Source organism: Epinephelus moara, chromosome 19 (assembly GCF_006386435.1).
Source record: "Epinephelus moara isolate mb chromosome 19, YSFRI_EMoa_1.0, whole genome shotgun sequence".
Classification (NCBI taxonomy): domain Eukaryota; kingdom Metazoa; phylum Chordata; class Actinopteri; order Perciformes; family Serranidae; genus Epinephelus; species Epinephelus moara.
Window position 1 is genome coordinate 31,181,056 of NC_065524.1, and position 27,182 is coordinate 31,208,237.

Below are 27,182 nucleotides of genomic sequence, written 5' to 3' on the forward strand. Positions count from 1 at the left end.
TTAAATTACTGTTTTTCTCAGTGGAGTCTGGCTGCGAAGAGAGTGATGTAACTGCAGTTCTGTAAGAAATGTCTGTTTCCCAGCAAGGTAAAGCAGTGAAAATATTCCCAATGTAGCACACAATTAAACTGATATTGATTTTTTTAGGTGGCTAAAATACATTTTGCTGTGGCCATGTCCACAGCAGTGCATTGTTTCGAATCCATGGCAGTACTCCTGCCTGTTCCTCCAAACTGGATGTTGCCATCTACTGCATGTAATACACTGACTATGGATAAGTACCTCATTCAACCCCACTTCAAATGTCCAGGACTGTCCTCCTAATGGTAGGCGCTCTCCCTGGTGAGCTACCTCAGGTACCATTTTTGAGTCAGACGATCAACAATATGCAGTGGGCCACCCACTGGTCCTGATGCTTCTCTCCTTCGTCCCAGTCCAGGCATTACAAGGTTCTGTGGAATCTGCCAAGGTCGTCGGTCTGTTTTGTATCCAACTCTCTCTATTCTCTTCTCCAGTCTGCTGTTCACCTGGGAAAGTAAAAAAAACACAGGAGGTGTCATTGATCCGCTCTCCTCTTGAATGCACTCATTCAGTGTTGCCCCTGTGGTGGTACTCACCATGGTGAAGAGATCATGCATGCTATAATCGGAGCCAGATTGAGAGAAGACATGGTTCATCTCCTCAAACAGTGGACTCCCAGTGTCGGGGTAACGGATCGCCAGGTTCCCTGTGTTAGAGAGAAAAAGATGAAGTAAACTTCAAGTGTATCAGTCAATTAAATATCTGTTTTTTTGTGTGTCTAACAATTTGTTAATTTTCTGTGGTTTCATAACCTCAGGAATAAGCACCTGGACACACTGCATAGACAAACAAGGAATCCGACTCCACCGGCCACAGGCGCTCCTGATCTACACCTGACAGCTCGCTTGCATCAAAACAGGGGTTATTTGAACACTGCTGGACTTCAAGTAAGAAAAGAAAAAAAATCACATGTCGTAAAATCATGTATTTGTCCAATTCCAGTCATAAAATAATCAACAACTCCTGATTACGAGGCACAGTCACATAAAGTTTTGTGTTATCAGTGACGAACCTCCTCGACATGCTTGTATCACAAACAGTTTGGGATTTCCACGCAGTGCTGGGCATCCTCGGTTGTCAAACATCTCAAAGATTCTCTGCAGCTCAATCTGGCCGTTGGACACATTGATGTGCCCAAGACTTCCGTGGGCCATGATGAAAATGGTGAGGCAGCAGACATCATCACTCAGCATTCCCTTAAAGGCCTCCAAATCGTCCATCAGCCCCTTTACATTCAGCAACAACGTCATACCCATGAGAAGGAAACAGTAAAAGTTTGAAGCGAAGGGAAAGCAGAAAATGTTAACCTACCGCTTTAGTGAACTGGGCAGTCTGATAACAGCTGAATCCATTCTGGCCGCAGAATTTGAGCACACGTTGGATGTCGTGCTGGCATCCGTCTCTGGATGTGTCACACACTATCAGAGCCATTCGTTTTCCATCTAATGTGTACTCTAATGCAGGTTCGTACGCCTGCAAAAAACAAGACAGGGGACATGATATTGGTCACATTCTCTTTTTGACCGTGAACATTAGACCACGACAGGGTTTGACAGCATCACCTGGAAGGGGTCAAAAAGATCAGCAGTTGTTGGTCAGCCAGAGAAAAAGATTTAGCATGATTTACGCTTCCAGAGGATTTCATTGATCCACTACCTACTGCCAAAAATCTGCGTATTTATCGTAGTTTAAGGTCCCTCCTTCTAACTCCAGAACTTGCTCAAGAATCATCACGTTTTCTTCAATGTCACAGTAATTGCCAGAACTCATACAAATACATGCTGAGTGGAGCCATTGTCTCAATTTTGTCTGAGGGAAAAACTTTGAAAAACCCTGATTTAATGTATTTAACATAAAGGATTTAGGATTTAAAGGAACAGTGTGTAAGAATTAAAGGGCTTCAGTGGCGTCTAGGGGGGTCCTGCTCCCCAAAATAAATGGACCCAGTGATTAAAACGAGTAAAAACACTGAATAACGCAGTTTCATGTTAAAAAGAATCAGTGTTTTTCTGACACTGCTCATCACAGAGGGGCTGCTAACTACAGCGCCAACGTGAAAACACACACGAAATCCCAAAAACGCATATGTCCCTATCTAGAGCAACATTCTGGGCTACTTTGGACACATGGAGATGCAACATGGTGATCTCTGTCGATGAGGACCTGCTTCCTATGCAGCGAATCAGTGACAAAAACACTATGATTCTTATTTTTAGGTGATTCCAGACTAAAAACAGATTATATTATATTCCATTTCTGCCAATATATCCCCTTAATCCTGCACACTGGACCTTTAAAAAACTACCATAGTTGTTCATTTTGAATTGTCTGCACGTCCTCAAAAGAAATGAACACAAAAAGGAATCTGTGATTGATAATAGATTAAAATGACAAAGTCACCTGTTGGGTGATGAGGGTAAGGCCAATACTGACAACAGAAAGCTATGACTGACAAGCTAAATGCACCAAAAATGCCCATTGTACAGAGTGTTACGGCACTGCTGTAACTAGTGTTTCCTTGTGTTTCCCCTTCCCTGTGTTCCTGTATGTCTTCCTCCCCCTGTCTAGTTTTGTCTGTGTGCTGGTGTGGGCGTCGCCCCCCTCTGTAGTTTCCCTGGTTTCCGGCTCTGCGTCATCAGCTCGTGAACTTGCAGTATTTCTTCTCCAGCTCTTCAACCACTCACCGCCAGATCATTGTTCAACCAAGTGGTAGGTAACCTCACAGCCAAGTAAGATTTTCTCTGTAACTATTTTCCTTGTGTGTTTCCTTTTTTTTCAGTGTTGAAAACCTGTCTTTTCCATGTTTAGGATCATCCCTGGCCAGCTTCATCCCACACCATCCCACAGAGCCCGGATCACAACCATTCTAATTTCTTGTGACAATAAATCTTTTCATCATCTCCATCCCATGGTTTGGTTTCCCTCGAGTATGTAACACAGAATAACCACTTCTTATCTAGGCACCAGGTCTGACTAAAAAATGTCTTCCACCTTATAACAATTTGTTCCCAGGTCGAGTTTAGCCTTGATTGAAGATCTAGTTAACAAAGATGATATTCAGACTTCTTTCTTAGTGTCACTGTCAGTGACACTTCACACAGCAAAGTCTGATGATATAAAACATTAGCATGTAGAGGATGATACTTACAATCATGTTGTGTGGTTGATGTTTATCTATCACCAGTGCTTTAAGGCTCAGAGCCATTGCTTCCTCTATGAATCTGTCAGTTGAGTTTTCATATGTTGTCGAAGTGTGACGGCAACTGGCTTGACTTAGTGCTACATAGTCTTCAGTGTCGACAGCTTCCCCATACACGGCTGCATAGTTCTGCTGCTGGATGTTCCAGTCACCCTGTGAGTAGTGCCTCTCATCGTATTCAGACCATCCCCATCTTGCCACTCGAGCATTTGTGCTGATTTGGTTTGAGTAATAAGCCATCTTTGAGACTGACCTGTAGGAAAAATGAAGTCACAGCACTGTATCCTCATCATATGCGCACCAAAACTGAAAGGTCAGCATTAAATACTCCCTCCAACACAGGCCACACCTACTACTGTCACATGAGTGCAGGTAAAACTGAAAGTGATACTCATCACTTCTATCTCTTCACACCTCTATCATACATGTGTCACACAGATAACACAACCACACAATGAATTTCCAGCATGACAATACCCCAATGACGTCATTGGAGTTAAAAACATCATGGGTGCTTTAGCATGAAGTATTAAACCAAGTCTCAAAAGTCATGCTATCAGCTTCGTGAGGTATGTTCTTACACCCCTAGAATATGCTCATGATGACAATGCTAATGTAGTTTAGAGACGGCATCCTCCAGGGCTGAAAAATGAAGCCAACATGGTCAGTGCCAAAAACTGCAGCCACTTGAGGCTGGCTCCAGAAGCCAGTCAATCCCCATAGACCCCCATACTGAAATGCCCAACTTTACATAAACATGTTTGCAGCCTGGTACAAAAAAAAAAAAAACAGTTTTGGTCTCTATAGCTAATTCCCCCCTTCATGAGTCTTTTTATACCTGTTTACATTTTATTGAGGCTTTAAGTTACGCTTAATTAGAGTTAGTTTGAGTTACAGGCCGTCTGCTGACAGTGACCTCGGCCTCTCAGTCAGATCCACCCCTCGCTCTTTTACAGCTTCATCCTCTTGTCCAAACATGGTCACCTCTGGCTCCATAAAAACCAAGATGGCTACGGCTGAAATGCCGAAGCTTCAGAACGGTGGACCCCTAACTAATAGGCGACGTCACGGTACCTGTGTCCATTATTTTTACAATCTATGAAGGTTCAAAATAAGTTTTACATGTTCTCCATCTTATTTTAGCCTTTTAGCACGATAACTTTTGCTAATTAGCACTTACAGAAAGTACAGCTGACAGGAGTGTCATTAGTTTTTCAGGAATTGAGTCATAAATCAAAGTGCTGTTGAAGAAAAATGACCTAATGATGACTTAACACAACTGCCTGCTTGTCCTTATATTACTAAGCCTTAAATTTGGGTACAATGACAGCGCCACGATTGTGCAATATATGAAACTGAAAGACATTATGGCACCCACTAGCACATGTCAACAGAGTAAGATGTTAAGAATGTGTTTGCATTGGCAACAATGAAATATGTTATCTTTGGCACGGCATCCAGTGCGTTCTGTAAAAGGTGATAAGAATCTGTTCATCAAGGAAGTAATAGCAATTTTAGTTCCTCCTCAGGCCAATCTGTTAATACAGGTTAGTGAATTTTAAAGTTTTACCAGCAGTGTAGATGAGTCAACTCCTAGAGCTGTCAATATTCAACCAATAAAAATTAAACACTGTTGTTTAAAAAAAGGCAACCATATAATAATGAGAGGGGATCTCCTGCTTGTTGCTGAACCTGGCCAGTCACCACTTTGCAGTTTTAATGCTATTATATCTGAGCTTGAGATAAACAAACTAGACTCTTTCCTCCCCCCGGCTGCCCCTTAAGATGCTGTCCATGACTAGCACCAACAGTTTGGGCGACAACGGACAACCCAGGCAGAGGCCAGCACTAACTAAGTAGGGCGCATTCACACGAGGATAGTCCGGGGGACTCGGTTCGATTGGGCGGAGAATGCAATAGAAAAAATTTCACACCTTCATTTGGTTTGGTTCACTTTCACTCTGCACTTTTTAAAGCGGACCCAACTGCCTGGACAACGCCACGCAGTTACAACAGCTGCATGTTTGGGGGCGGTATTGCCTGAAACGACCACTGACTAGGAAGAAAAAAAGCAAGAGGAAGAAGAAAACCCAGCTCGTTGATTGGCCACAAGCAACTGCAATATACAGTCCTCTGACCATATATCAGTAAGCGCCTGCACCTCCTCGTTTGCCCACAAGGATTTCCAACTTTTCCTTTTTTTTTACCTCTGCTTCCCCCGGTTCACTGCTGGCTTTGTTTTTTTACTACCCAAAATGTACTACGCACTACATCACTTCCTCTCTTTGGTTGACTTTGTTTTTCCCACTGTAAGCAAATCACACCAGGGTTCACTTGCAAGTGAGCTCGAATGAGCGTTCACACCACTCCAAACGAACCGAACTATCCGTGGAAGCAGACCAGGGTTTGTTTAAAGCGGACCAAATAGCACCAGTGTGAATGCGTCCTAAAATCCAATAACGATATATCTAGACTGTCGGCTAGCGGCTGTTGTAATTATGACTGTAATCCATGATGAGCAAAACAGGAAGTAAAATAAGATGATTACTGCACAGGGGAACAAAATACACACACTCATTAGTGTTCATTGTTCAGGCTGAATTATCTGCAAAGGTCTCCTCATCTCCAAAACAGGACCAGGTGTTTCAAACCAATAAAAATGCTGAATAAAGCAGTTTCAAGTTAAAATCTTATTTTTCTGATGCTGTGGTTGCGGAGGGACTGCTAATTACTGTGGCCAACGCAAGAACAGGAATGGCTTTTTCTAGGGCCAGTGTTTGGTTTGTCCGATCTGGGGCTGCTGTAGAAACATGGTGACCTCCATAGACAAGAACCCCCTCCCTATGTAAATATACAAGTCTCATTCTGAGATTAAAAAAAAAAAAAGCATAATGATTCTTATTTTCAGGGGATTATACACCAAAGACAACATACTTATTATATTATATTCCATTTTCTGCCAATACATCCCCCTAAATCTGACACACCTAACCTTTCAATCACAATCATTTTCTCGACAAACAGTTTTTCTTTACACCTTTTCACGGAAAGCCCTGGAAACTCTGCCAAAGATAACAAATATTTCCCTGAAGACCATGCAAACAAAGCCAAGCCAGCATGCTTTTATTATGATATAATCTTCCTCTGACTTTTTGTTTAGTGTGTGTGTGTGTGTGTGTGTGTGTGTGTATTAGTGTATGCAATAGATACAAAATGACTTTCAGTTGACTTTCGAGAAGACATTTATTAATCCCTAATTGGGACAACAGGCAAATGAGGCAGAAGAGGCCTCACCAGCTACAAATGAGACATTCACGTCGTTTTTCTTAAAACCATGAAAACTATTGTCCCGTAACCTTAACTATAGTCAGTGATAACCATTTATTAATCAACAGGCATTAGTAGCAGTTTGGAAGGCTGTGGATGCACTGCTGATAGTGATGTCAGACTACCCCTAATATATCAATGAGTATTTTATAATAATCTATAATAATGATCCGACACTAACAATAGCCGCTCTGCATTTTGAGCACTTTAGTTTTGGTATTTTAAGTACATTATGTTGTATTAATAATTTTACTTAAGCAATTATTTGATTCTTCTTCCTCCTCAGAATATCATCAGATGTATCCCATCATTCATTGTTAGTTTCATTTCAGTGCTTTGAAAATCTTATCAGTCTAGATACTGTTCATATCACAAACAAACCAAGGTGTGGTGAGATTCAAAAGCGTAAAAACATCTGTGAAATGGTGACAAACAAGTTTGTCTCCATGGTAGATTTCCAGTAAACCGATGGCCAGATGTTGACACTGACACGTGACCGTATGTGCCTCCAACCTGAAAGAACAATCAGTCAAATCACAGCGCAGAGAGTGAATACACGCACAAGGTGCTGACTTTAACAGGCAGACATGGCACAGGCTTTCAACATGGTAAGTTTTATTTATAATCTATAGATTTGTTTTTATAAAACCTAGATTGTGTTAATTTTAAAAGATATCCATCTAAGGCATTTCATTATTGTCCTTCAGGGTCTGGAGAGATATGACATGAGTGGGAAACGAGAAGCACTGATGTTGTGTGTGAAGGAGGGAAATGACGGTGCCGTCGGAGACCTTCAGATAATGGAAACATTTTTCAACGATTTTGGTTTTGTGCATGAAATTGTGATTGACGGATCTGTCCAGGTATGGCTGTCTACTGCAGTGGTTCTCAAATGGTGTGACACGGTACAAATCCAGGTGTGCCGTGGGATGTTGTGATAACCGCACATTATCATTGCAACATTCAACTGGGCCTTTACAAAAAGTTATGAATTAATTTTTAATTGACTGTATCAGTATGTTGTGCACACCCATTTCCTAATAAAGAGGCAAACTCTAGCTATAAAATAAAATAAAATTAATCTTACATTATTTCCCACATAAAAAGAATGTGTTATTGGTGATTTGTTGTAATTTTAAGAAGTTGAAAATTAATTCTTGAATCATTTTGTTAAATATTTCATGAGTAATAGTTGGTTGTCAATTGTTATTGAATATTAGTTGATAAAAACAAACGTGTGTGTCATGATAACACATGTTATAGAGGTTATTGTGCACAGATATAAATACAGGTGTGCCTTGAGAGTTTGACTTGCCCTTTGGTGTATGCACATAAAGTTTGAATTACATTACACATTTTTAATCCCAATATTTTATTTAAATGACTGAGGTTATAACAATGCACACCAGGCCTGGCATGTATATATTCTATATAACATTACTCAATATTTTACAGGGACCCAAAGGAAATCAGTGACTCTTCAAAGTGACAATTTGAGGACAAAAGGGAGCAATATCAAACAGCTTAATTAAAATTACTTAAGCTACAAGTTTAGTGCATTGATAAATGTGCACAGGGTTTTATTAATTCCTTATTATTTCTTTCCTTTTTTGGGGGGGTGTTTGTGGGGAATCAGGAAATGAGAGATAAACTGAGATCCTTCAGAGACAGAATCAACCGCAGTCATGAGGACATCAGCTGTGTGTTTGTGGTGACCTCTTCCCACGGAAACCGCAACGTCATCATAGATCCATGGGAAAATACATTGGAAGTGGACGAAATCATTCACTGTTTCAATGATCAACAGTGCCCCAAGCTGAGGGGCAAACCAAAGGTTTTCATGCTTGATGCCTGCAGGGGACGTGAGTAGAATCCAGCTGTGTCTAATGAAATTGGTTCAAACTGTTATTTTCATGAACTGAGTGAAGTGGGGACGTCAACACAGTATTATATGTAATTCAACAGACTGGTGTTGATTATTCAGTTAACATCATTGTGGTGGCACTGATTCCCCTGACTTTAGCTGATCAGGGAGCAGCCTGAGAACTGGTTCACAACCACATGATATAAAAAATATTTACTTGGAGAAGCAAATTTCTGCAATCCACCAATATGCAACTGAAACTTTATGCTTCAACAACATTGTGGACAATGTGCTGTTATGTTTAGGCACAAGACCCATAGTTCTGGTTAGGAAAGGTCATGCTATGGCTTAAAATACCCAGCTTTGTCACAGAACTTGGTAAAAACCAGCCAACTTTGTTGACCTTTTGGTCTCCAACAGTGGTCTGCAGCTTGGCAGTGATTTCGTCTAGATAACTCGCAATCCACTATCCCCTCCACCTTGAGATGGTTTAAGTGTGGTTATGTTTAAGCAACTAAAACACATTGTTGTGGTTAGGTTAAGATGATGTTGTGGTTTGAAACACCTGGTTTGTCGCTTGTCGCTAGGCTAATTTATATAAGGTAAAATGCCATAGGCTTGTGCTAATAACATTAGCATGTTGTATTTGTTTGGAAAACTTGTATGACAGCTGTTTTATTGGTGAATCTTGTGAGTTGTAACAGAGCCAAGTTATATACCATTACCTTTGTTAAGTGTTGCTGTTGTCCCTGGTGTTACATGAGAAGAGGAAATTATCGATAGCTGCTAGGCTAATTTATACAATGTAAAATGCCATAGGCTCGTGCTAATAACGTTAGCCTGTTGTATTTGTTTGGAAAACATGCTAAGTATGAGACAGTTGTTTGGTCAGTGAACCTTATGAGTTGTAATGGAGCCAAATTATGTACTGTTACCTTTGTTAAATGTTGCTGTTGTCCCTGGTTTTATATGAGAAGAGGAAAAGATCTCGAGCTGCTAAGCTAATTTATGCTATGTAAAATGCCATAGGCTTGCGCTAGTAACGTTAGCATGTTGTATTTGTGGGGAAAATGTGTCCAGATGTTTGTCTGTGAACGCTGCTAATTATAGTATAGACAATTTGCAGAAACGTACAATGTCAACATTTTCTGTGGTAACTGGGCTGATGTAACTTTATGGAAAGGTGATCTTTAAAGCAGTGGTTCCCAACTGGTGGGTCGTGGTCCAAAAGTGGGTCCTGGGCTCATTCTGAATGGACTGCAAGTGACACGTGAACTTGTCAAAGTTAGTTTGTATAAAACACACTTTATTTTTAAGTACAGCAGATTTTCAGCACAAAGCTTTTATTCTAATGTGCCGTTTCCTGCTCTATAGTGAGTGACTAACAGACAGCTACTTGACAGAGACAGCAAACTAGCCTGACAACATGGCCAAACGCAAGTATGACGCTGAAGGTATTCAGCTGTTTGGACCTTTAACTAATGACTAAGCAGAAATCTATACCCTGAGACCCGACCAGTTGGGAACCACTGCTTTAAAATTATCTCAAAGCTCAAAATCACCCTCAATCAGAAGAGTAAAAGACAACAAAGACTTAAAGGACCTAGAGAGCAGAGTTTCTGTGTAACAATATCTGTGAACATGAGGTCAGCATTAGGTCAAGGAAGGATCAAAATGCCCTGGATGCACAATTCTCAACCTCTCTTAAGCTTTTAATAAAGGGCGTCTTCACACCCTGATTGGCTGAGAGGTGAAATGCACCAAGCTGCTCTAAATTCTTATTAAGGAGTCATGCTGCAGCACACCCTGTGCAACAGGTGATTTAAATAACCCTCCAATCAACTCAGGGGAATCGCGACATTCAGCTAAAATGAATTGAGGAAAAGGGAAATGACAGCAAGTACCAAAAAAATGAGGGAGTGCTCCATCATTAAACACAAAATGCTGATTGTTTCACATGTTGGTATAGAAAACAATTCAAACAAATGTAAAAACTGTGTTTAATTTGCTGTTTTTAGACATGGAAGACCCCGGTGTGTGTGCTGATAAAGAGAGAGATTATCACCTGATGGCTCAGTTGAGTGCACAGATGGAAACATACGATCACAGAGCCTACATGAACAAGTTTCGGTCACCACTGATTCCTCACATGTTTGTCGCTTACCCAACAAAACCAGGTAATATCAAAATATTAATCATTTTTAAAGTGACTAAAACATAAAAGCAAACCTAAAGCTGTGTTTGTTTGCTCGCAGACTTTGTGGCCTGGATGACAAATGCAGGATCACATATGTTCGTCAAACTGGCCGAGGTGCTTGCATCAGCTGACACAGAGAATGAACATCTGCGGGACCTGTTTGTGAAGGTACATGTGCAGGGGCACCTTATGGGATTTTAATCATCGTGTGTTGAACAGTTTAACAACAGGGTGAAACCGTCTCTCTGCTACTCAACAGGTGAACAAAAAGATGGTTGATGAAGACACCTACACCGAAAATGGGATCAGAAAGACCGTAATGACCGTTGAGTCGACCCTCACCAAAGCGCTCTACTTGGGCAGAAGAAGATGCTCAGGTTTCGGTGACATGTACACGTCACAGTTACCGTCTCTGATGTCAGAATTTTTCTCACCCACTTTCTTTGACTTTCCTTTTAGATTTTGACCTTTTAAGAAGATTGAAAGCCCTGGTTTCTCCATCAGATTCTTACTATTCTTACTTTTCAATGAGATTACATTGTTAGGACTGTAAATACTGATTTACATTATTGATTAATCTGCCTTATATCTTCTCGATCAATCATTTTGTCAATAAAACATTACAAAAAAATAGTCAGTGTGTACTTTCCCAGAAACCAAGGTGTCACTTTCAAATGGTATGTTTTATATGACCAGCGCTCCAAATATCCAAAGCTGTTCAGTTTTTATTATCATGTATGACAAATAAAATCATAAATCTCTCACATTAAGAAGCTTGAAACCAGCAAGTGTTTGGCTCCTACCGGTAGAAAAGATTTCCGCCCCTTACATCTATGCAGTGTTTCACTTTATTCTTAAGCGTAGACCTTAGACCGAAAAGTCTGTTGACCTTCATCAGAGCATATGGCTTGTGTATGCTTCCGTACACCTCAAACACGGTGGCGACAAGAGTGCATGCTGCCCACATCATGGATTTGTAGAACCTTATCTTGACGGGGTGAAAGCCTTCTTTCTGAAAGACTGGTGGTTGTCCTGCATCACCTTAGAAAACTACTAAAAGCATTCTTTGATTATCAACTGTTGCCAATCGACGAATGGTTGCAGCTCCAGACATCACGAAAATAAATGTAGTTTTTCTATTTCTAGGGCCTGGGAAGATTTTACAAATATACGACAGATTAAAAATTTATAAGAGTAATAGCTTACCCTGTTAGCAGTTGGAGGTGTCCTGTAACTTCTGTCAGAAGTTTTACGTCCCTTTCATAATGGTGTCTCATCATTACTGAAGCGTATTGCATTCACTTGACAAATAAAAAAAAAAATCTGTTTTATTGAGTATTTTTTTCTGTTTTTCAGAGTAATTTTTTTATTTTTCTGTTTTTCAGTGTAATTTTTTTTCTGTTTTTCGTGTTTGTTTGTTTTTGTTTTTCGGGGTATTTTTTCTGTTTTTCTGAGTATTTTAGTTAAGAGAGCAATAGAACAACAGATGCTTTCATTCCTTTCTTGAGAGCTCGATATAATGGAAGCAAACATGACCCGCTTGTTTAGTTTAATCCAGTTTTACTTTGTTTTGTATGGAGCTTGCCATATGTGTCCAACTGATTCTGGAGAAACACTGCAATGTCCAGCAGATTGTGTCCAACTGATTCTGGAGAAACACTGCAATGTCCAGCAGATCTGAATGGGCTTTTCGTCTGAATGACCGCAAAGTCTTAAGGTGCCTGCGTAAAGTCGACAAACTAATGATAACACCATCTATATGACTTAAAGACAAGAGTATCTCCTAGTGTCTCAAACCCAAAACAAAGTAAAACTGGACTAAACAAGTGGGTCATGTTTGCTTCCATTATATCGAGCTCTCAAGAAAGGAATGAAAGTCTGTTGTTCTATTGCTCTCCTAACTCAGAAACAAATACTCAGAAAAACAGAAAAAATTACCCCGAAAAAACAAAACAAAACACGAAGACAGAAACAAAATTGCCACAAAAAACAAAACAAAAAATTACCACGAAAAACAGAAACAAAATTACCATGAAAACCAGAAAAAATTACACCGAAAAAAACAGAAAAATAAAAAAAATTACTCCGAAAAACAGAAAAAATTACTCAATAAAACAGATTTTTCTTAATTTGTCAAGTGAATGCAATACGCTTCCGTACAAATAGACCTTTTTCACAACAGATATTTTGACGAGTCATAGTGGGAAAAGCACAGGTGAAATTGATAACATTAACGATGTCTCAGCTTAAATTAGTGTCCCAGTATGCTATTCCAGTGAGGCAGCATGCACACTGTCAAAGCCCCCCATAAGTGGAATGCAGCCATCACTGATGTTATTAAATACACCTGTGCTTTACCTACTATGACAAGTCAAAATGTCTGCTGTGAAACAGGTCTATTGTGTGTATCCTTGAGGTCAAACAAATGTGTTAAATGCATTTCCTTCCTTATAAAAAACAAGTACTGACCAAATGTTTTTTATTATAATTGCACATATATCCACCTCTCTGGTAATGACACTGAAGAAAAATTTAAACCCAACACTTTTGCTTTTGCTCCCATTTTTCACAGGTTTAAGATAAGGATCTAAGACTTTATTATGCACTTGATAGAAATTTTGGTCACAAATTTGTTTAACTCTGTGTTCGTGAGCACCTCTCTTTTGTCAGACCATCCCACGGCACACCTGTGTAGTAATGACGCTGGTTAATCAGCGTCTTGATATGTCACACCTGTCAGGTGGATGGATTATCTTGATAAAGGAGAAGTGCTCACTAACAGGGCTCTTAACACACTTGTGGAACAAGATTTAAGAGAAATATTATCTGTTGAGTGCATCAAAAGTCTTAGATTTTAAAGTAGCAAACACACACAAAAATGTTGCGTTTAAATTTTTGTTCTCTGTATTTCTAAGCTGTAAAACACAGAGCTGTTTTTAAATCATAGCCCCACACACAGTGAAATATGTCACTTTTACACTTTATTGTTTAAAGTTGTTACAAAAAAGTGTTTGCTGGAAACATTCTTTGCTTTCGCCTTTACAAGCACAAGGAGACTCCGGACAGGAGAAGAAGAAGAAGAGCGGAGTGGAGGGAGGCGCACGTGTGTTTGTGTTAAAACAGGGCTGAGATAACAGTACAGAGACGGAGTGAAGCCCTTACTCACACACACAGAGACGAGATGCCTCCATGAAACGAAACAAAAACTGGGTGAAGGAGACACGACTTCAAATCCAGAATAGATTTTTTTGTACTTATGAGGTATCCTCAGAAGACCTTAGCTGTGTGCGTGTGTGTGTGTGTGTGTGTGTGTGTTGGGGGGTGACACAGGTCATTGTTTTCTCCCTGAGGTGAGTTAGTGTGTTGCAGTCCGAGCACTGGGGTGATGGAAATGATACTGTGTGTGTGTGTGTGTGTGTGTGTGTTTGGACCGATGGATAAACACACACAAACTGAAAACTGCACACATACAATCATCATGAACACATAAATTACAATCTCTCTCTCTCTCACACGCACACACTCACGCACACACACACTCCTGTGTACACTGACGAAGGTGTTGCGGACAGTTTGGAAGTGACTGATCAGTGAAGCTGTTTCACTGTTGGGAAGTTTCTACAGTTCGAGTGTGTGTCTCGTTCTCATGAGTTAATTGGATGCAGGATGTGTTGTGTGTGCACTCAGCAGCGGGAGGCTGGGAGAATTTGTGCTTTCACATAATGTGCAAAACATCAGGACTGTCTTCTCTGCACTCAGCATTTTGTCTCAGTCTGTGTGTGTTGTTGTGAAGGTAGTGTGAAGGGTAAATGGGGGCAGTAGCAGACTAAACACAAGGTCCATTTCATGGCTGTTATCCAGCTTTCAATCGAATTGCATGATCTTCCTCAGCGTGCGGAGTTTGTCATGAGTTGTAGATGCTTTGATTTCTATTTTTCAGGGCTCAGGTTCATGTTGACTCCTACCTACCAATAAAGCAGATGGTTTGTTTTAATTTGTTGGTGACAGTTGTCATTATGGCTGGTTGAATCTAAGATAGGAAGATGGCGACTCCAGGTTGAGACGCCGGCCATGAACCCCAACGTCTCTGGTTTTGTTTCAAGCTTTGTCTCTCTATCCCCTCATTTTCTGTCATCTTTCTAATGACTACATAATAAAGGATTAAACACCCCCAAACCCCACCAAAAAAATAAAATAATCACAGCTGTGATTACCTGCTCCATTCCAGATTTGATGCTAATATAAAAATGATTAATCATTTAGCACTAAATGTGGGATAAACTAAGGATGGGTATTATAAACCAGTGCTACATTAGTACTCGTTCCTGACTGGTCAGGACCAAAATATCGATGAGCTCCTGAACAAACAGTGCTGCTATTGATATTTATGTCACGTTAATTCATTCTAATGAAACACAACTGGTCAATTTTTAAAAATTTTTAGCAGGTTTTACGTAGAAGTTGACTTTTCTCTGACTGACTGGTTTGGGAGGAACATATAAACCAGACAACGGACAAGAGTTTCTTTCTGTTGTTTGTCCACCTCACAGAATTAATGTTTAATTAAACTGCAGGCTCTTATTTGAACCACATTTATCACAAATTGATCTGTTGGCGACCGTGTTTCAATAAAGCTGCTGAAATTAAAAGCTTGTTTTGACATCTGTCACACTGTACAGCTCGTTGCCCCTAAAATGCTCCATGGGGCCACTTCAGCACACTGTTTGGAAAGCACAAATTAATACGAAGCCCTGATGAGTACATACACACACACACACACACACACACACACACACACACACCCATGAAGACAATTTTCTAACGTGAAGCCATGCATGTGTTTGTGTGGATCAAACCTGAGTCAAACAGCTACAGTTTATCTTGTATTGTGTTCAGACAGATGGGACTTCCTGCACTGGTACAGATCAGCTGAGAGAGACAGAGAAGCACACTGAAATTCCTCCCTCTCATAAATCATGACTAGTGTTTAAAATCATGCCGGAAACGGTGCCGTAAATCAGTGTTAAAATAAACCACGTCATTTATCAGCCTCTAACAGCATCTTCCAATACTGGCTGGAGTGAAAGTTTTCATTTAAATATCTGGTTAAAAACAGTCAGGATGTTGTTGTAAGATGCCTAAAGCATAAATAACTTTCTAAGCTCAGATTAATACTGATCAGAATACTGTATCTGGCAAAACAATGGGTGTCATTCTTGCTGTACCTGTGCAGGTGAGCCCCAAACATCACAGCAGAGAAGCAGAGTAAGGAATAAACAGCACTTGTAACATCTATATTCTTATTTTTGTACAATAAATGTTTGGGTGCAAGTTCCTTTACACTTTTAATTAATAAAAAGTATTTGACCAGGTCTGGTGTGTGTGTGTGTGTGTGTGTGTGTGTGTGTGTGTGTGTGTATGTTTGTGTGTGTGCTACATAGCTGCGGTATCATGGCTAACATGTGATCAGAAAAGATTCACTCACCCACAGAAACGTTTCACTCGGACTTTAAAGGGAGGGAGCAGTCCATTCAGGCTGTCTGAGTGTTACACAGACACCCAGAGGACTCCCATAATGCTTTAGGAGGTTTCCGTTCCAAATCTATTGCTTTGAATGTGAAAAGGCGAGAAGTATAACTGAGGGGTTAACACACAGAGTGAGAGCACGCCAGAGGACAGGGTGTATAAATACGACAAACAGATCTGAGGGGTGAACATGGAAGGGGAGGGACACGGAACGAAACCCTCAGAACACACCTAGAACTTTATATCGGATTAACCATATACTGTATCTTCAAATTAAAATGCTAAATAGTATTGACGTTAGGCATATCTGACAGATAAAGGATGAAGCGATGGTTCCTGGGCCATAAATAAACATCTTTGTTTAAATTAGCTCTAAGAGATGTACACAGATGTATATTGCAACAATAAACATGAATAAAAACCGTACGTTTGCACTACGGTACATTAGTAATTTAGAAAAATACTGTTGTTGAAAGTTCTTTCCGAGAAACGAACAAAAGGCTTACCCAGCAGTGTTCTCTGTTTGGTTTTTGTGTCTCTGGTTTCACGTGAAAATATAGAAATCTTTGTCGTCATTCATGAAAAAGCAATACAAAGGTCACTTAAAAATGAGAGAGACAAAAAGTCCAGAAAAAAGTTTTTATCTTAACTGCAGAGGAAAGAAAACAAATCTGTGTCGCTCCCCGTTTTCATTGCAGGGTCTTAACAAAAAAAACTCCCCGCTCTGCTTCATCCAAAGGATGCTGGGAAGTCGCCCTGCTAGTCGAGGGGTCCCTGGAAGATGAGTCTGACGAAGCCCTGCTCACCAGTCAGCTGTTGGGCACAGAAGGGGCAGGCGGCGTGGAAGGTGTGCGTGCCATGTGGCAGCGGGATCTGACTCCAGAAGCCCGCTGTCTTCTCTGAACAAACATGGCCGCAGGGGTTAAAGGCGTGAGTGGGCGGGGCGGCGTCCACGTAAAACCCCGCCTCGCAGCCCAACCACAGCGGCACGTATGGCCCTTTAGCTCGACACATGGGACACTCCCTCTGCCGGCCCTCCCGGCCCTCCCTTTCCTCGCGGTGGTTGCCCCAGTTGTGGTAGCCGTGCACGTGGCCGCACTGGAGGTAGACCCAGGGCTGCTTCTCATCCGGCGTGTCCTTGCGACGCATGGAGGGGAAGGCCAGCGTGTTGAAGCCCACGGGACACTGTGGGCGGGCTGCGTTGATTTCCTGCCGAAGCGCCTCCAGGTGTTTGAGGGTGGGGGTGCGAGACAGGCCTTCGGCAGTACGCCACAGCAGAGTCGCGCCACAAAGGTCGATGAGAGAGCCGTCGACCAGCTCCTGACTCTCAGTCTCCACCTGGAACAGAGACACATTATAGAGATGAGTTGCTACAGACAACAGAAGTATTTAAATACAAAATACAGCAGGTTGAACCCTTAGATCACTGAATATCAAACAAGACACGATGTGACAATCAGGGCAGTAGCGAGGATTTTAGAAATACGGAGGTCGTGTGTCCAAGCAGCTCGTCCAACCCCAGGTAATGTCAAGGACTTTTGTAAAACTAATTCATTCATCTGTTCAATTATATTTAAGTAAAATATTGTCTTCAATTAATGAATATTTCTAGGAGTTTCCTCTGCTCCACCAGGAATGACTTTTAATTGGAAACATCTTTAAAAGGTCACACTAACTCTGCATCTAAAAACCCTTGAAATGTCTAGTATATAGGATTTCTAGTGATGAGGTTGCAGACTGTAACCAACTTAATACTCCTCCGCTCATCCCGCCCTTCCCAAGCTTATTGGAGAACCTGTAATGGCCTTCAGGTAATGTAAAATGAGAATGGCCCTATCTAGAGCCAGTGTTTGGTTTGTCCTTTCCATGGAGGTGCAACATGGAGGACTCACTGGAAAAGGATCAGCTCCCTATGTAGACATGAACAGCTCATTCTAAGGTAATGAAAACACAACTATTCTTAGATTAAGGTGATTATACATTATGAAAACAAATGCTTAAGAATGTTATATTTCATTTCTGCAAAGAGGCTCCTTTGAGTTTCTCTACATGATTTTCTAAAGAATATTTGTATGAGTTTGATCTCCAAGAATAACATTTGGTTCAAACAGTTTTTAAATGTTTGTATTTATTCATTATCTATCTCTTACTTTTTCTAACCTTACTTTGTCTTAAACACTGGCACATTTTAAGGTCATTGCATCTACAATTTTAAATAATAAAATATAACCTGCACTCAAGGTCAAATTCCCAGAAAAAACACAGAGCACATGAACTCTGTTTCCTCCAGTGGTAGCTACAGACCTGATTACAATTCATCCTGTGGATAACATTAACATGAACGTCTGTACACGATGGATGGTGTTAGATAAGAAGTTGGGAGATCATCAAAGTCAGTACGATTTCCTGACAACTATCTACAGTAATATTTTTTGAGACATTTCCAGACCAACCCACACTGCCATCCCCAGAGCCCCCCGCTGGCTTGGCTAAAAATAACCATAATACATTCACTGACTTTTCACTTGATTAGTTTTTTCGAGCCTTACTGCTGCTGAAACACTACAGATGGAAGCTGATGTATTTGTGTAAATGTAGCTTTGTAAAATGACAATAATAACGATGCAACTAAAGATGATTTTATATTACCTATTACTGACACATTGACATTATCTTTTAGTTTATGAGAAGTCCACAAAATAATGAAAAATGATCCTCAAATGTCTTTCTATGAAAAGTTTCAGTCCAAAATGACAGAGAGACAAAAGCTGCTGATTTTTCACATCTTTCAAACATTACTTTTTTCACTTATACTGAACTGATTCCAGCCTCTCTCAAGGACTAGTGACTTTCCTGTGTGCACCCTGCAACACCTCCAGCTCATTTTGTGACACTGAACAGGATAAGAGATTGAAAACGGATGGACTGCCTTATAGTAGTATTCGTGTGGACACAGCAGGTGGCAGTGTAACGCAGGCACACCTCAGACAGCTGTGTGGCTCAGGGAGGAGGCAGGGGGGCTGACAGCTGGAGGCAAGATGACATGAGGAAATTAAAAGAACAACGAAGGGGGTGAGTGGGTGGAGGAACAGGACTGAGAGCTGCTGGAAAATTTGGTAAACTACACTCTTGATGAGGCACAGATCAGACGCTGAGGGGAAATTCCACGTTTAGATAACCAGAGATAGACAAAAATGAGAGGATGAAGAGAGAAAGACTGAGCGCAGAGGGAGGGACGAAAAAACTATTTTTAAAAGAGTGATACACAGAAGCGGGGAGCTCCCAGGGCTCTTTGGTGAGGTCACCCGTACTAACGCTGGTGCCGAGGTCACTGAGTTGCTCGGGGCAAACACATTGCTGTGGCGGCGGCACAACACCGCCACAGGTTGTTGTGTCCCTCCTGGTGACAGTTTTTAACCTTCATTCATCCCGGGAAGGTTCGCTAAGCTCTCGCACACTGATGCAGTAACACACATTCACATCTGCCCAGTAAAACCACAGTCTTTCTACTGTTGGCCAACAAGCTGCTCAACTGGAACGGGTAAGAGTTCAGCGTCTCGCTCGAGGGAAACAGTTGTTATTGTTTTTCTCCCCTCCCTGCTCAGATTTTCCCAGCTGTTCAGCTGATTTCAAACCAGAAACTTTTGAGTCACATGGCTGCTCTTCTAATCAATAACCCACCGCCACGTCAAGGAAAGGATGACAGTTTGAAAAAGTGTTTGTCTGATCAATAAATTACCACACTCAGGTTTAATGATCTGAGCGCTCCGGGTCGAGACGATCCATGTAAACATCCGCACACTCTCACCCTCGACACACAGTTATAATTAAATTACACAGAAGCGAACATTTATCAGCACAAAAGCTTTTATTAAACGCAGCAGGGGCTCAGACACTGTGCTCATTTATTATACTTCACAAGAGCCCTTACAGCAGGCTCATTGAAAACCTCTCTATGTGTGTGTGTGTGTGTGTGTGTGTGTGTGTGTGTGTGTGTGTGTGTGTGTGTGTGCACTGCACTGTAAGATATTCCTAATTAAGCTGGCTTCAACCTTGTGTCCAACTGCAGAAGGGCAGGCAGCTGCCCTGCTGGCAAGGCTGAGTGAGTCCGTCCACAAACTGAGACCAACCCGCCTCACATCATTCATCTTTACCTCACAGTAACTACTAAAATACTGCCTGGTGTTTACTGCTTTAAAATAAATAAAAACATCCATTAAAAAGACAAATGTTACTATTATTTTTAGCCTTAATCTTTTTCTCTCAGTGAGCGTTCTCTCCGTTTTTCTAATGGATGTTTTTTTAAAGGACAGGTGAAGGAACAAACAAGGGATTTTAAAACCCTAAATTCATTCAGCAGCCCCCTTTAGGTGCCTATTAACATACACACACAAAGACACACACATGCTAGCTAGATAGCTTTTTGGCAAACTTGCTGAGATGACATTTCCCCCCCCCATTCAATCACAAAGTCCTTCAGCTGTTAACCTTCACTAATGCAGGGCAGTTATCCCATTTACAGAGCGGTGAGGGGAGGGCGCATTACATTACAAACCTCAAAGAAGTTAATCTAAAATGACTGTATGTTGTCAAAGAACAACTGAAATTAAGGTCAAACGTCAAGGTGCTTTTTTAAATGTGTTGATAATAATATATAATATATAATTGTTGTAATAGAAGTATCAGAAATGCTGCAGTTCAGTGGCTAAACAGGCCCGTCGGTGTCTGTGTTTGATTGACAGCAGCTCGCAGGCTGAGCACCAGGAGGGAACAGAGACAGAGTAAACAAACTTGTGCTTCAGTCGACATGTCATGCACAGACAGCATGTTGTTAGTGGTATTGAAAAGTAAGGACCGCACCAACATCTAAACACAGGGTCCTTACAGCTTGAGGCAAGTTAGCTTTAAGACTTTTAAAGAGTCTTTTTAATGCCACTCAGAGTGAAATTTTAGAGCAATTTTACAATAACAAAAATTGAGGGAACAAAAAATGAACTGACGTCAACGAAACTTGGATATACCTGCCACTGCCTCGACTCCCATTAATGGACTGAACTTGCAAAGTACCTTTCTAGTCTTCTGACAACTCAAAGCACTTTTACACTACATGTCACATTCAGCCATTCACACACACGTTCAAACAGTGATGGCCGAGGATACCATACAAGGTGTCACCTGCTACTCAGTAACCATTCACAGGCTCTCACACACCGATGGAACAGCCATCGTGAGCAATTTGGGGTTCAGTACCTTGCCCAAGGATACTTCCACATGCGGAATGGAGGAGCCGAGGATCGAAGCGCTGATCTTCCAATTAGTGGACGACCTGCTCTACCTCTGTATAATACACACCAAGCCTTGTATGCATTGCCTTGTATTGGTGTCAGCCATGCTGAAAAATCTTGGTTAAATAGCCAATTGTTGAATTTGCACTTCACTGCGTCGTCCAGGGTACGACAGGAGCGGAGCTAACAGACAGTGAACCCTCTTGATCTGCATGACGTTACTGCAAGAGGCGTTTTTTGAATAAGCAAAAAAAAATGGAAGAAAAAAATTATATAATCCTGCCTCCTGTGTCTTAGCATTTTTAGGACTTCTGAAAGATGATCTTATGCATTTTAATACCAATAACAGCCTTATTTCTAAATTAATGAATTCAGTGCCTTTTAAGACTTTTTAAGAATCCGCAGGAACCCTGTAAACAAACCAGAGTGGTCAGATTACACGCTGTGCTTCAGCTCATTGAACTGCAAACTGATGTTAGCAGTGCACTTTCCCCCTGTGAGAGTTTGTTTAGTCGTTCGCTCAGCAAGTTAAGACACAGGACAAGAAGGAAGAAGACTTTAGCAGGACAGCTCATGTAGGCTGTCACTGTTCAGAGACTGTGGTTCTTGTGTTGCGTAGCAGGCTGCTGTCTGGCTCAGTGTGTCTGTTCTGCCTGTGATAAAATGCTAATGTCAGTGCTTCATGCAAATATGGTTTAAAATTGGCTATTGGAAACAAGTTCTCTTTCTATGTAGGCAAATAGGGGGCGCCATCATAAAGCCAAAAAAATACATATAAAATAAATGTTTCCTTTTGGTTTCTTTTGTTTTTTCTCAAAAGAGAACACAGAGCATTTGTTATACAGAGCAGATACGTATGCTGAAGCAGCTTAATTTAAGTTCACAGCTTTGATTCTAGTTTGTCTTTTTTCTTCATACAATAATAGTGCCTACTTACATTAAAAAAATCCTTCAAAATGTATCCAAAAATGATCTCTGTGACAGCATCAACACGCAGAGGACTCCACTGAGAGGTCTCCTGTGTGCATTCGGACCATTAAAGCCCATCATGTTCTGTCACCGTACATAATTATAATAGGTGCTTTCCCATAGCCGACTATCTAAATTGTCAATCACGTGTGAAATAATGAGTGGTCTCTGTAGTGGTGGATAATGCACACACAGTTAACTCTCTGGATGGTAAAGGGCAGGTGCAGATAAGAGAGCTGTTAATTTGTGCTGCGCTGGAGAGACTTGGAAACAGGTGGCACCCCAGATAAAGAGACGGATTAATGCTAGAACTGCTGACTGTGTGCTCGTGGTTGATGATGTGTATGTTGTGGGTGGCAGGATGGAGAGGAGAGGAATGGAGGAGGAATAAAGCCTCATCAAACACACCACCAACAACCTAAATCCAATCAGAGGAATGCCACAGGTGGCCACGCTGACAAGGCAGAGTGAGGGTTATGATTGGCTGAGAGGCTCCGACGTCAGCTGGAGGATCCCCTTACAAGGTCCTGTTACACACAGCTTTGACAGCCGGACCTGTTGCCATGGGGATGGCATCCCGATAACCCCCTGGTGGTGTTAAGCTCTGACTAACCTCCCGCTGCCTGAGTCACGAAGTTGGTACAAGAGTGTGAGAGTGTTGGAGTGAGGGGAGGGGGTGAAAGAAAGACACAAACACTTCTTTTTTGTTGTGATTGGTGACATCATCATTATCATGTGGTCTTCTTAAAAAAGCCAAACTGTTCTCTCCTTTAGAAAACCCACTAGCACAGTTCCTTCTAAAGCAGCAATGATGAAACACTTGATGAGCGCACCCTGACTGTGAAAGCTCTTCAGTAGCTGAATCTCTGTTTTGAATGTTCTGGGCACACTGAGCGCACCAGTGAATGTGGAGCTACACGTTTTGCATCTTTTCTCACCATCTTTCCTCGCTGCTGCGCTGAGCGGGTCTCCCGCAGAGTGAAAACATTGCCACAGACTGAGATCTCCCTCCAGACGCCTGGCTTGGAGTCCTGGGTGAAGCCGTTTCTAGGGTGCATCACCAGCACGCCGTTGGTGGTCAGCCCATCCATTTGACCGTCAGACGTCTTCCACTTAGCAGCCTTCTCCTGAGGAAAACCAGGACATGAGAAGGTGTTATAAGGACAGGGACAATTGAATTTTTCATCATGCAGTCCCAAATCAAACATCTGTAATACATGTATCTTGTCACTCAGTTGTTTAAGATTTAGAAGTTTGTATATTCTGATTTATATTGTGACTAAACCCCAAACATCTGAACTCAACAGGGGCAAAGCACAATATAGGATGAACAGGTACTATTAGAAACTCATCCTTGACTTGTGTAGCTGTAGCATTTTGTTGTACACACTGACATGCTGCTATGGCTTAAAAAAAAACAAGACTGAAAAGCAAATTATGTGGAGTCAGTTCCTCTTTTATCAAATTAGCTTGTCATGTTGTAGCCACGGACACTTTGACAGGACGTTTGTTGTTGCCCCTCTGCTGTCATGACCATAACAAATCAAGAGGAATGACGTCTGCTTCTGACATTAAATGAAAAATAGATAGGACAGTAAAAACAAACATGATTGGGAAAAGAAATCAGGTTAAAGGTTTTGCACGGAGAATTTTATCTTCCATATCAAATAGTTCTTTGGTGCTTTCTCCCTTCATCTTTCTGCCTTTTACTCGCTCACACTCGCCTACATGTGTCTGAAGTTCCAGACAGCTCAACGCTTACCCCTAAGAAGATGTTTTTGGAGGAGTCGAAGCCAGCGGCATAGATGCGTGCGGTGTAAGGCGGCGTGCGCTGGCACATGATGCGGCAGGCGAAGCGGGAGATGGTGCTCTGGACCGACTGGGTGTCTGCGTTACTCTGGCTGCCCGCCACAGTGTCCGTCACTACAAAGTCTATGGGACTCTCTGTCGATCGACCAATCTGGTGAAGAGATAGAGATTTGTTGTTGCAAGTTTAAGACAAGACGACAATGTATTCCATTTATGAGATAAAACAATAATCTATTCCCTCTGAGGAGTCTTGCTGGAGAAGAGAGTAACAACAGAAGAGCTGAGACAAAGTCTTTAAAAAAAAAATACAGAATATGAACAGAAGAAGAATGATTTAGATGAATAATGCCAAAAAACTGGTTTGCAAGTAAATATAGCGAGGAAGAAAACGCAAACAGTTTGTGCTTTCTGTTTCTAAAACAGCATGTAGCTAGGTGACCTTGGAGCCAAGTTTTCAGCTGGTTCACATACATCGCTAAGCTGCATAAAACCCATAATAACCTTGAGGACATTCTGTACAACCTCAAAACTAAACCCCCCTCTGAGTTTTGAAACCACAGTTCCCATAATTCAGGAGCCTTGGAGGATTTCTACAAGAAGTATTATGTTGTCATAGAGACATTTAGCTATATATTTTTACATTTTGATTTATCGGCACCATCAGAAGTATGCTGAATTAGCTGTTAGAAGTTCCTGTTTGCAGTTTAATCAGTATAATGAGTATCACTGGATTATTTTGATGCTGAAGAAAACTTAAAAACCTGATTTTTCTCACAAAGGTTCTGGAGCATATTTTTTGTATTATTTCTAAGTGGATTCATGGACGTTTATTTGTGATGGACATTGGAAATAACGGTATGCTCGGGAAGTGTCCGTCACACTGAATCTAAAAATATAAGTATCATGTCTGTGTATTCATACTTGACTTAGTTATGACTCCAAGAGGTAAGATTTTGCAAATTCTGTTTGCAAACTGCACCAAGGGGTTTTTTTTAGCTGCTGGTGCTCCCATTGCTGACTGTGTTGGTAAACCACCTGAAGACTACAAGACCTTGAACATCCCCAAGTTGTTGTGCTGCTCACACCACAAGATTTTTTTCTCAGACCGTTGTCATGTTGAAATGAGGGTGCACAGTCTACACAACTGATCTCAGACCAGGTGTGCTGATAACAAGGAAAGCATGTGAGTAGGAGTGACTGAGGCTTGTTACCTGGAACATGTCTGTATTGCTGTCATGGGTGTACTCCACCACCACCGTTTGGGCTCGAGACAGAGTGTAAGAGATGCTGTGCTGGTCTTTGTTGCTTATGGCCTGATGGGACAGAGGGAAGGAAGGATAGATGAACACAGAGATGATAAAATGATAAAAGTAAAGATGTTCAGGTGCTCTTAAATCAAATCCTTCACTTCAAACATACACGAGGATTGAACCTGGACATGCTTTATTGCAAAAACGCCTGCTCACTGATCTGTGCAGAGAACAACAGATACACATAGGAAGGGTGGAGTGGGTGAAGAGTTCAGTTATGTAGTCACTAGCTGGACTAAACACAGCCTCGACATCTTTTCAGTCAGTTAGGACCACCCAAACTAAAGAACAAACGCTCTTCAAGACTCTCTAAATAACATCAGCTAAAACCTTGGCCTGTGTGTATGAGAAAGTACAAAAGTGCGTGTCCAGCCTCATGTTAATTTAACAGATTTCTGGGCTGCTGTATAACTGACGATGGAAACACACGGACATGTGCTTCCCAGGACTTTGCTAGAAAACGCTCAGTTACCTTCCACTGGACCGTTCACATTTGTTTCTCTTATAAACCTTCCAGTTAAACGCTGTGTAAAAATTCCTTTGTAACTCCCTTTTCTGCTAACTCAGGGAAGCTTTGCTGAACTCTTTCCTTTTCCTGTCCTGTTCACGGTGTGTGTGTGTGTGTGTGTGTGTGTGTGTGTGTGTGTCTGGTACTTTAATATCACAGAACAAAAGCAAACAGAATTTCAATAAAGCCTTTGGTGGAGCAGCGCGGCCAAATCCACTCAACTGGGTGTGTTTTATTTGATGTTGTCAGACAAATAAAATCGCACACCTACAGAGACGAACCTTTTTTAAGAGAAGGAGTAAAGAATGCTATTCTCTAACTGATGCACATGTATTTTCCATATCACTCAGTATGTTTGTAATGTGTTTCAGGAACTCTGTAGCCTTGAAACTCACCTAAACATAACTAACTTTCAGTTCAAGAAAAGGAGTGAAACTGCTGATGTGTGGGGTTTCGATGACTGCAGTTCGGTAATCCCTAGGATGACTACATCACAGTGTATTGTGTGTTTGTATGTGTGTTTTTGTGCTTCACCTTGGCTGCCTGTGGAGAGCAGGCGATGTGAACTGTGCTGGGTTTTACCCCGTTCGCCTTCGGTCTCTTACAAAGTGCAAAGCGGCTCTTGCGCCTGCCTCGGTCCCCGTTGGGCAGAGAGCCATTGTACCTGCACGTACACACACGCACGCACAAACATAAACACACACATACATACACAAAACAATAGGGCATTATTGTCTGAGTGGCCATATAATACACTGGAAAAACAGTCATTGTGGAAAAATGCTTGAGGCATTCTGGTGCACTCCCTTCATGCCTCTAAGACCATATACACATGCACGCACTCAAATTGCAGCCTATACTTTTCATACATGCTTTTTTTTTTTCAAAAGCACATCATGTACGCATAAACAACAAAGCCCTCCAAACATAACCCCAGAAGGGCTGAGAAAATAAACACACAAAGAGACTCATTTAGCCTGATACATGGCCGAGGAAAGGAGAATAAACAGAGGCGTTCCCTCCAACAGAATGGAGTCTCTGTGACTCCCGACAACACCGTGACTGTGCTGTCGTGTCTCTGTGAGTGTGTGTCTCTTAGAGCGTGTG

General features: G+C 41.5%; 3 protein-coding genes across 3 annotated transcripts in view; 1 reads left to right on the forward strand and 2 right to left on the reverse strand.

The window, feature by feature from the left end:
• On the reverse strand, nucleotides 1-3,548 carry LOC126406935 (caspase-14-like). The gene is made up of 6 exons (XM_050071526.1): nucleotides 3,230-3,548; nucleotides 1,393-1,554; nucleotides 1,094-1,307; nucleotides 849-962; nucleotides 618-727; nucleotides 1-527 (listed from the first exon to the last, which is right to left on the reverse strand). The coding sequence occupies exons 1-6, from the start codon at nucleotides 3,518-3,520 to the stop codon at nucleotides 348-350; spliced, it is 1,071 nt and encodes a 356-aa protein (XP_049927483.1). The 5' UTR covers nucleotides 3,521-3,548; the 3' UTR covers nucleotides 1-347.
• Nucleotides 3,549-7,099: 3,551 nt separating this feature from the next.
• Nucleotides 7,100-11,234, forward strand: LOC126406957 (caspase-14-like). The gene is made up of 6 exons (XM_050071565.1): nucleotides 7,100-7,215; nucleotides 7,315-7,470; nucleotides 8,244-8,469; nucleotides 10,490-10,648; nucleotides 10,727-10,836; nucleotides 10,928-11,234. Exons 1-6 carry the CDS (start codon nucleotides 7,195-7,197, stop codon nucleotides 11,132-11,134), a joined length of 879 nt encoding a protein of 292 aa, XP_049927522.1. The 5' UTR covers nucleotides 7,100-7,194; the 3' UTR covers nucleotides 11,135-11,234.
• Nucleotides 11,235-16,044: 4,810 nt separating this feature from the next.
• Nucleotides 16,045-27,182, reverse strand: part of peli1b (pellino E3 ubiquitin protein ligase 1b) — a 40,542-nt gene continuing 29,404 nt past the window's right edge. Inside the window, exons 3-7 of the mRNA XM_050071488.1 lie at nucleotides 26,610-26,739; nucleotides 25,469-25,570; nucleotides 24,211-24,408; nucleotides 23,387-23,575; nucleotides 16,045-17,532 (exon numbers count right to left, since the gene is read on the reverse strand). Of these exons, the coding sequence (XP_049927445.1) occupies nucleotides 16,954-17,532; nucleotides 23,387-23,575; nucleotides 24,211-24,408; nucleotides 25,469-25,570; nucleotides 26,610-26,739 (1,198 nt within the window). The 3' untranslated portion in view covers nucleotides 16,045-16,953. The remainder of the gene's footprint in view (nucleotides 17,533-23,386; nucleotides 23,576-24,210; nucleotides 24,409-25,468; nucleotides 25,571-26,609; nucleotides 26,740-27,182) is intronic.

Coding starts and splice junctions, on each gene's coding strand:
- LOC126406935 (XM_050071526.1), bottom strand. CDS start 3,520: ATGGCTTATTACTCAAACCAAATCAGCACAAATGCTCGAGTGGCAAGA. Junction 963..1,093: donor GATACAAGCATGTCGAGGAG/GTTCGTCACTGA, acceptor TCTTACTTGAAG/TCCAGCAGTGTTCAAATAAC. Junction 728..848: donor TGTCTATGCAGTGTGTCCAG/GTGCTTATTCCT, acceptor TCTCTAACACAG/GGAACCTGGCGATCCGTTAC.
- LOC126406957 (XM_050071565.1), top strand. CDS start 7,195: ATGGCACAGGCTTTCAACATG. Junction 10,649..10,726: donor CGCTTACCCAACAAAACCAG/GTAATATCAAAA, acceptor GTTTGCTCGCAG/ACTTTGTGGCCTGGATGACA. Junction 10,837..10,927: donor TGCGGGACCTGTTTGTGAAG/GTACATGTGCAG, acceptor GCTACTCAACAG/GTGAACAAAAAGATGGTTGA.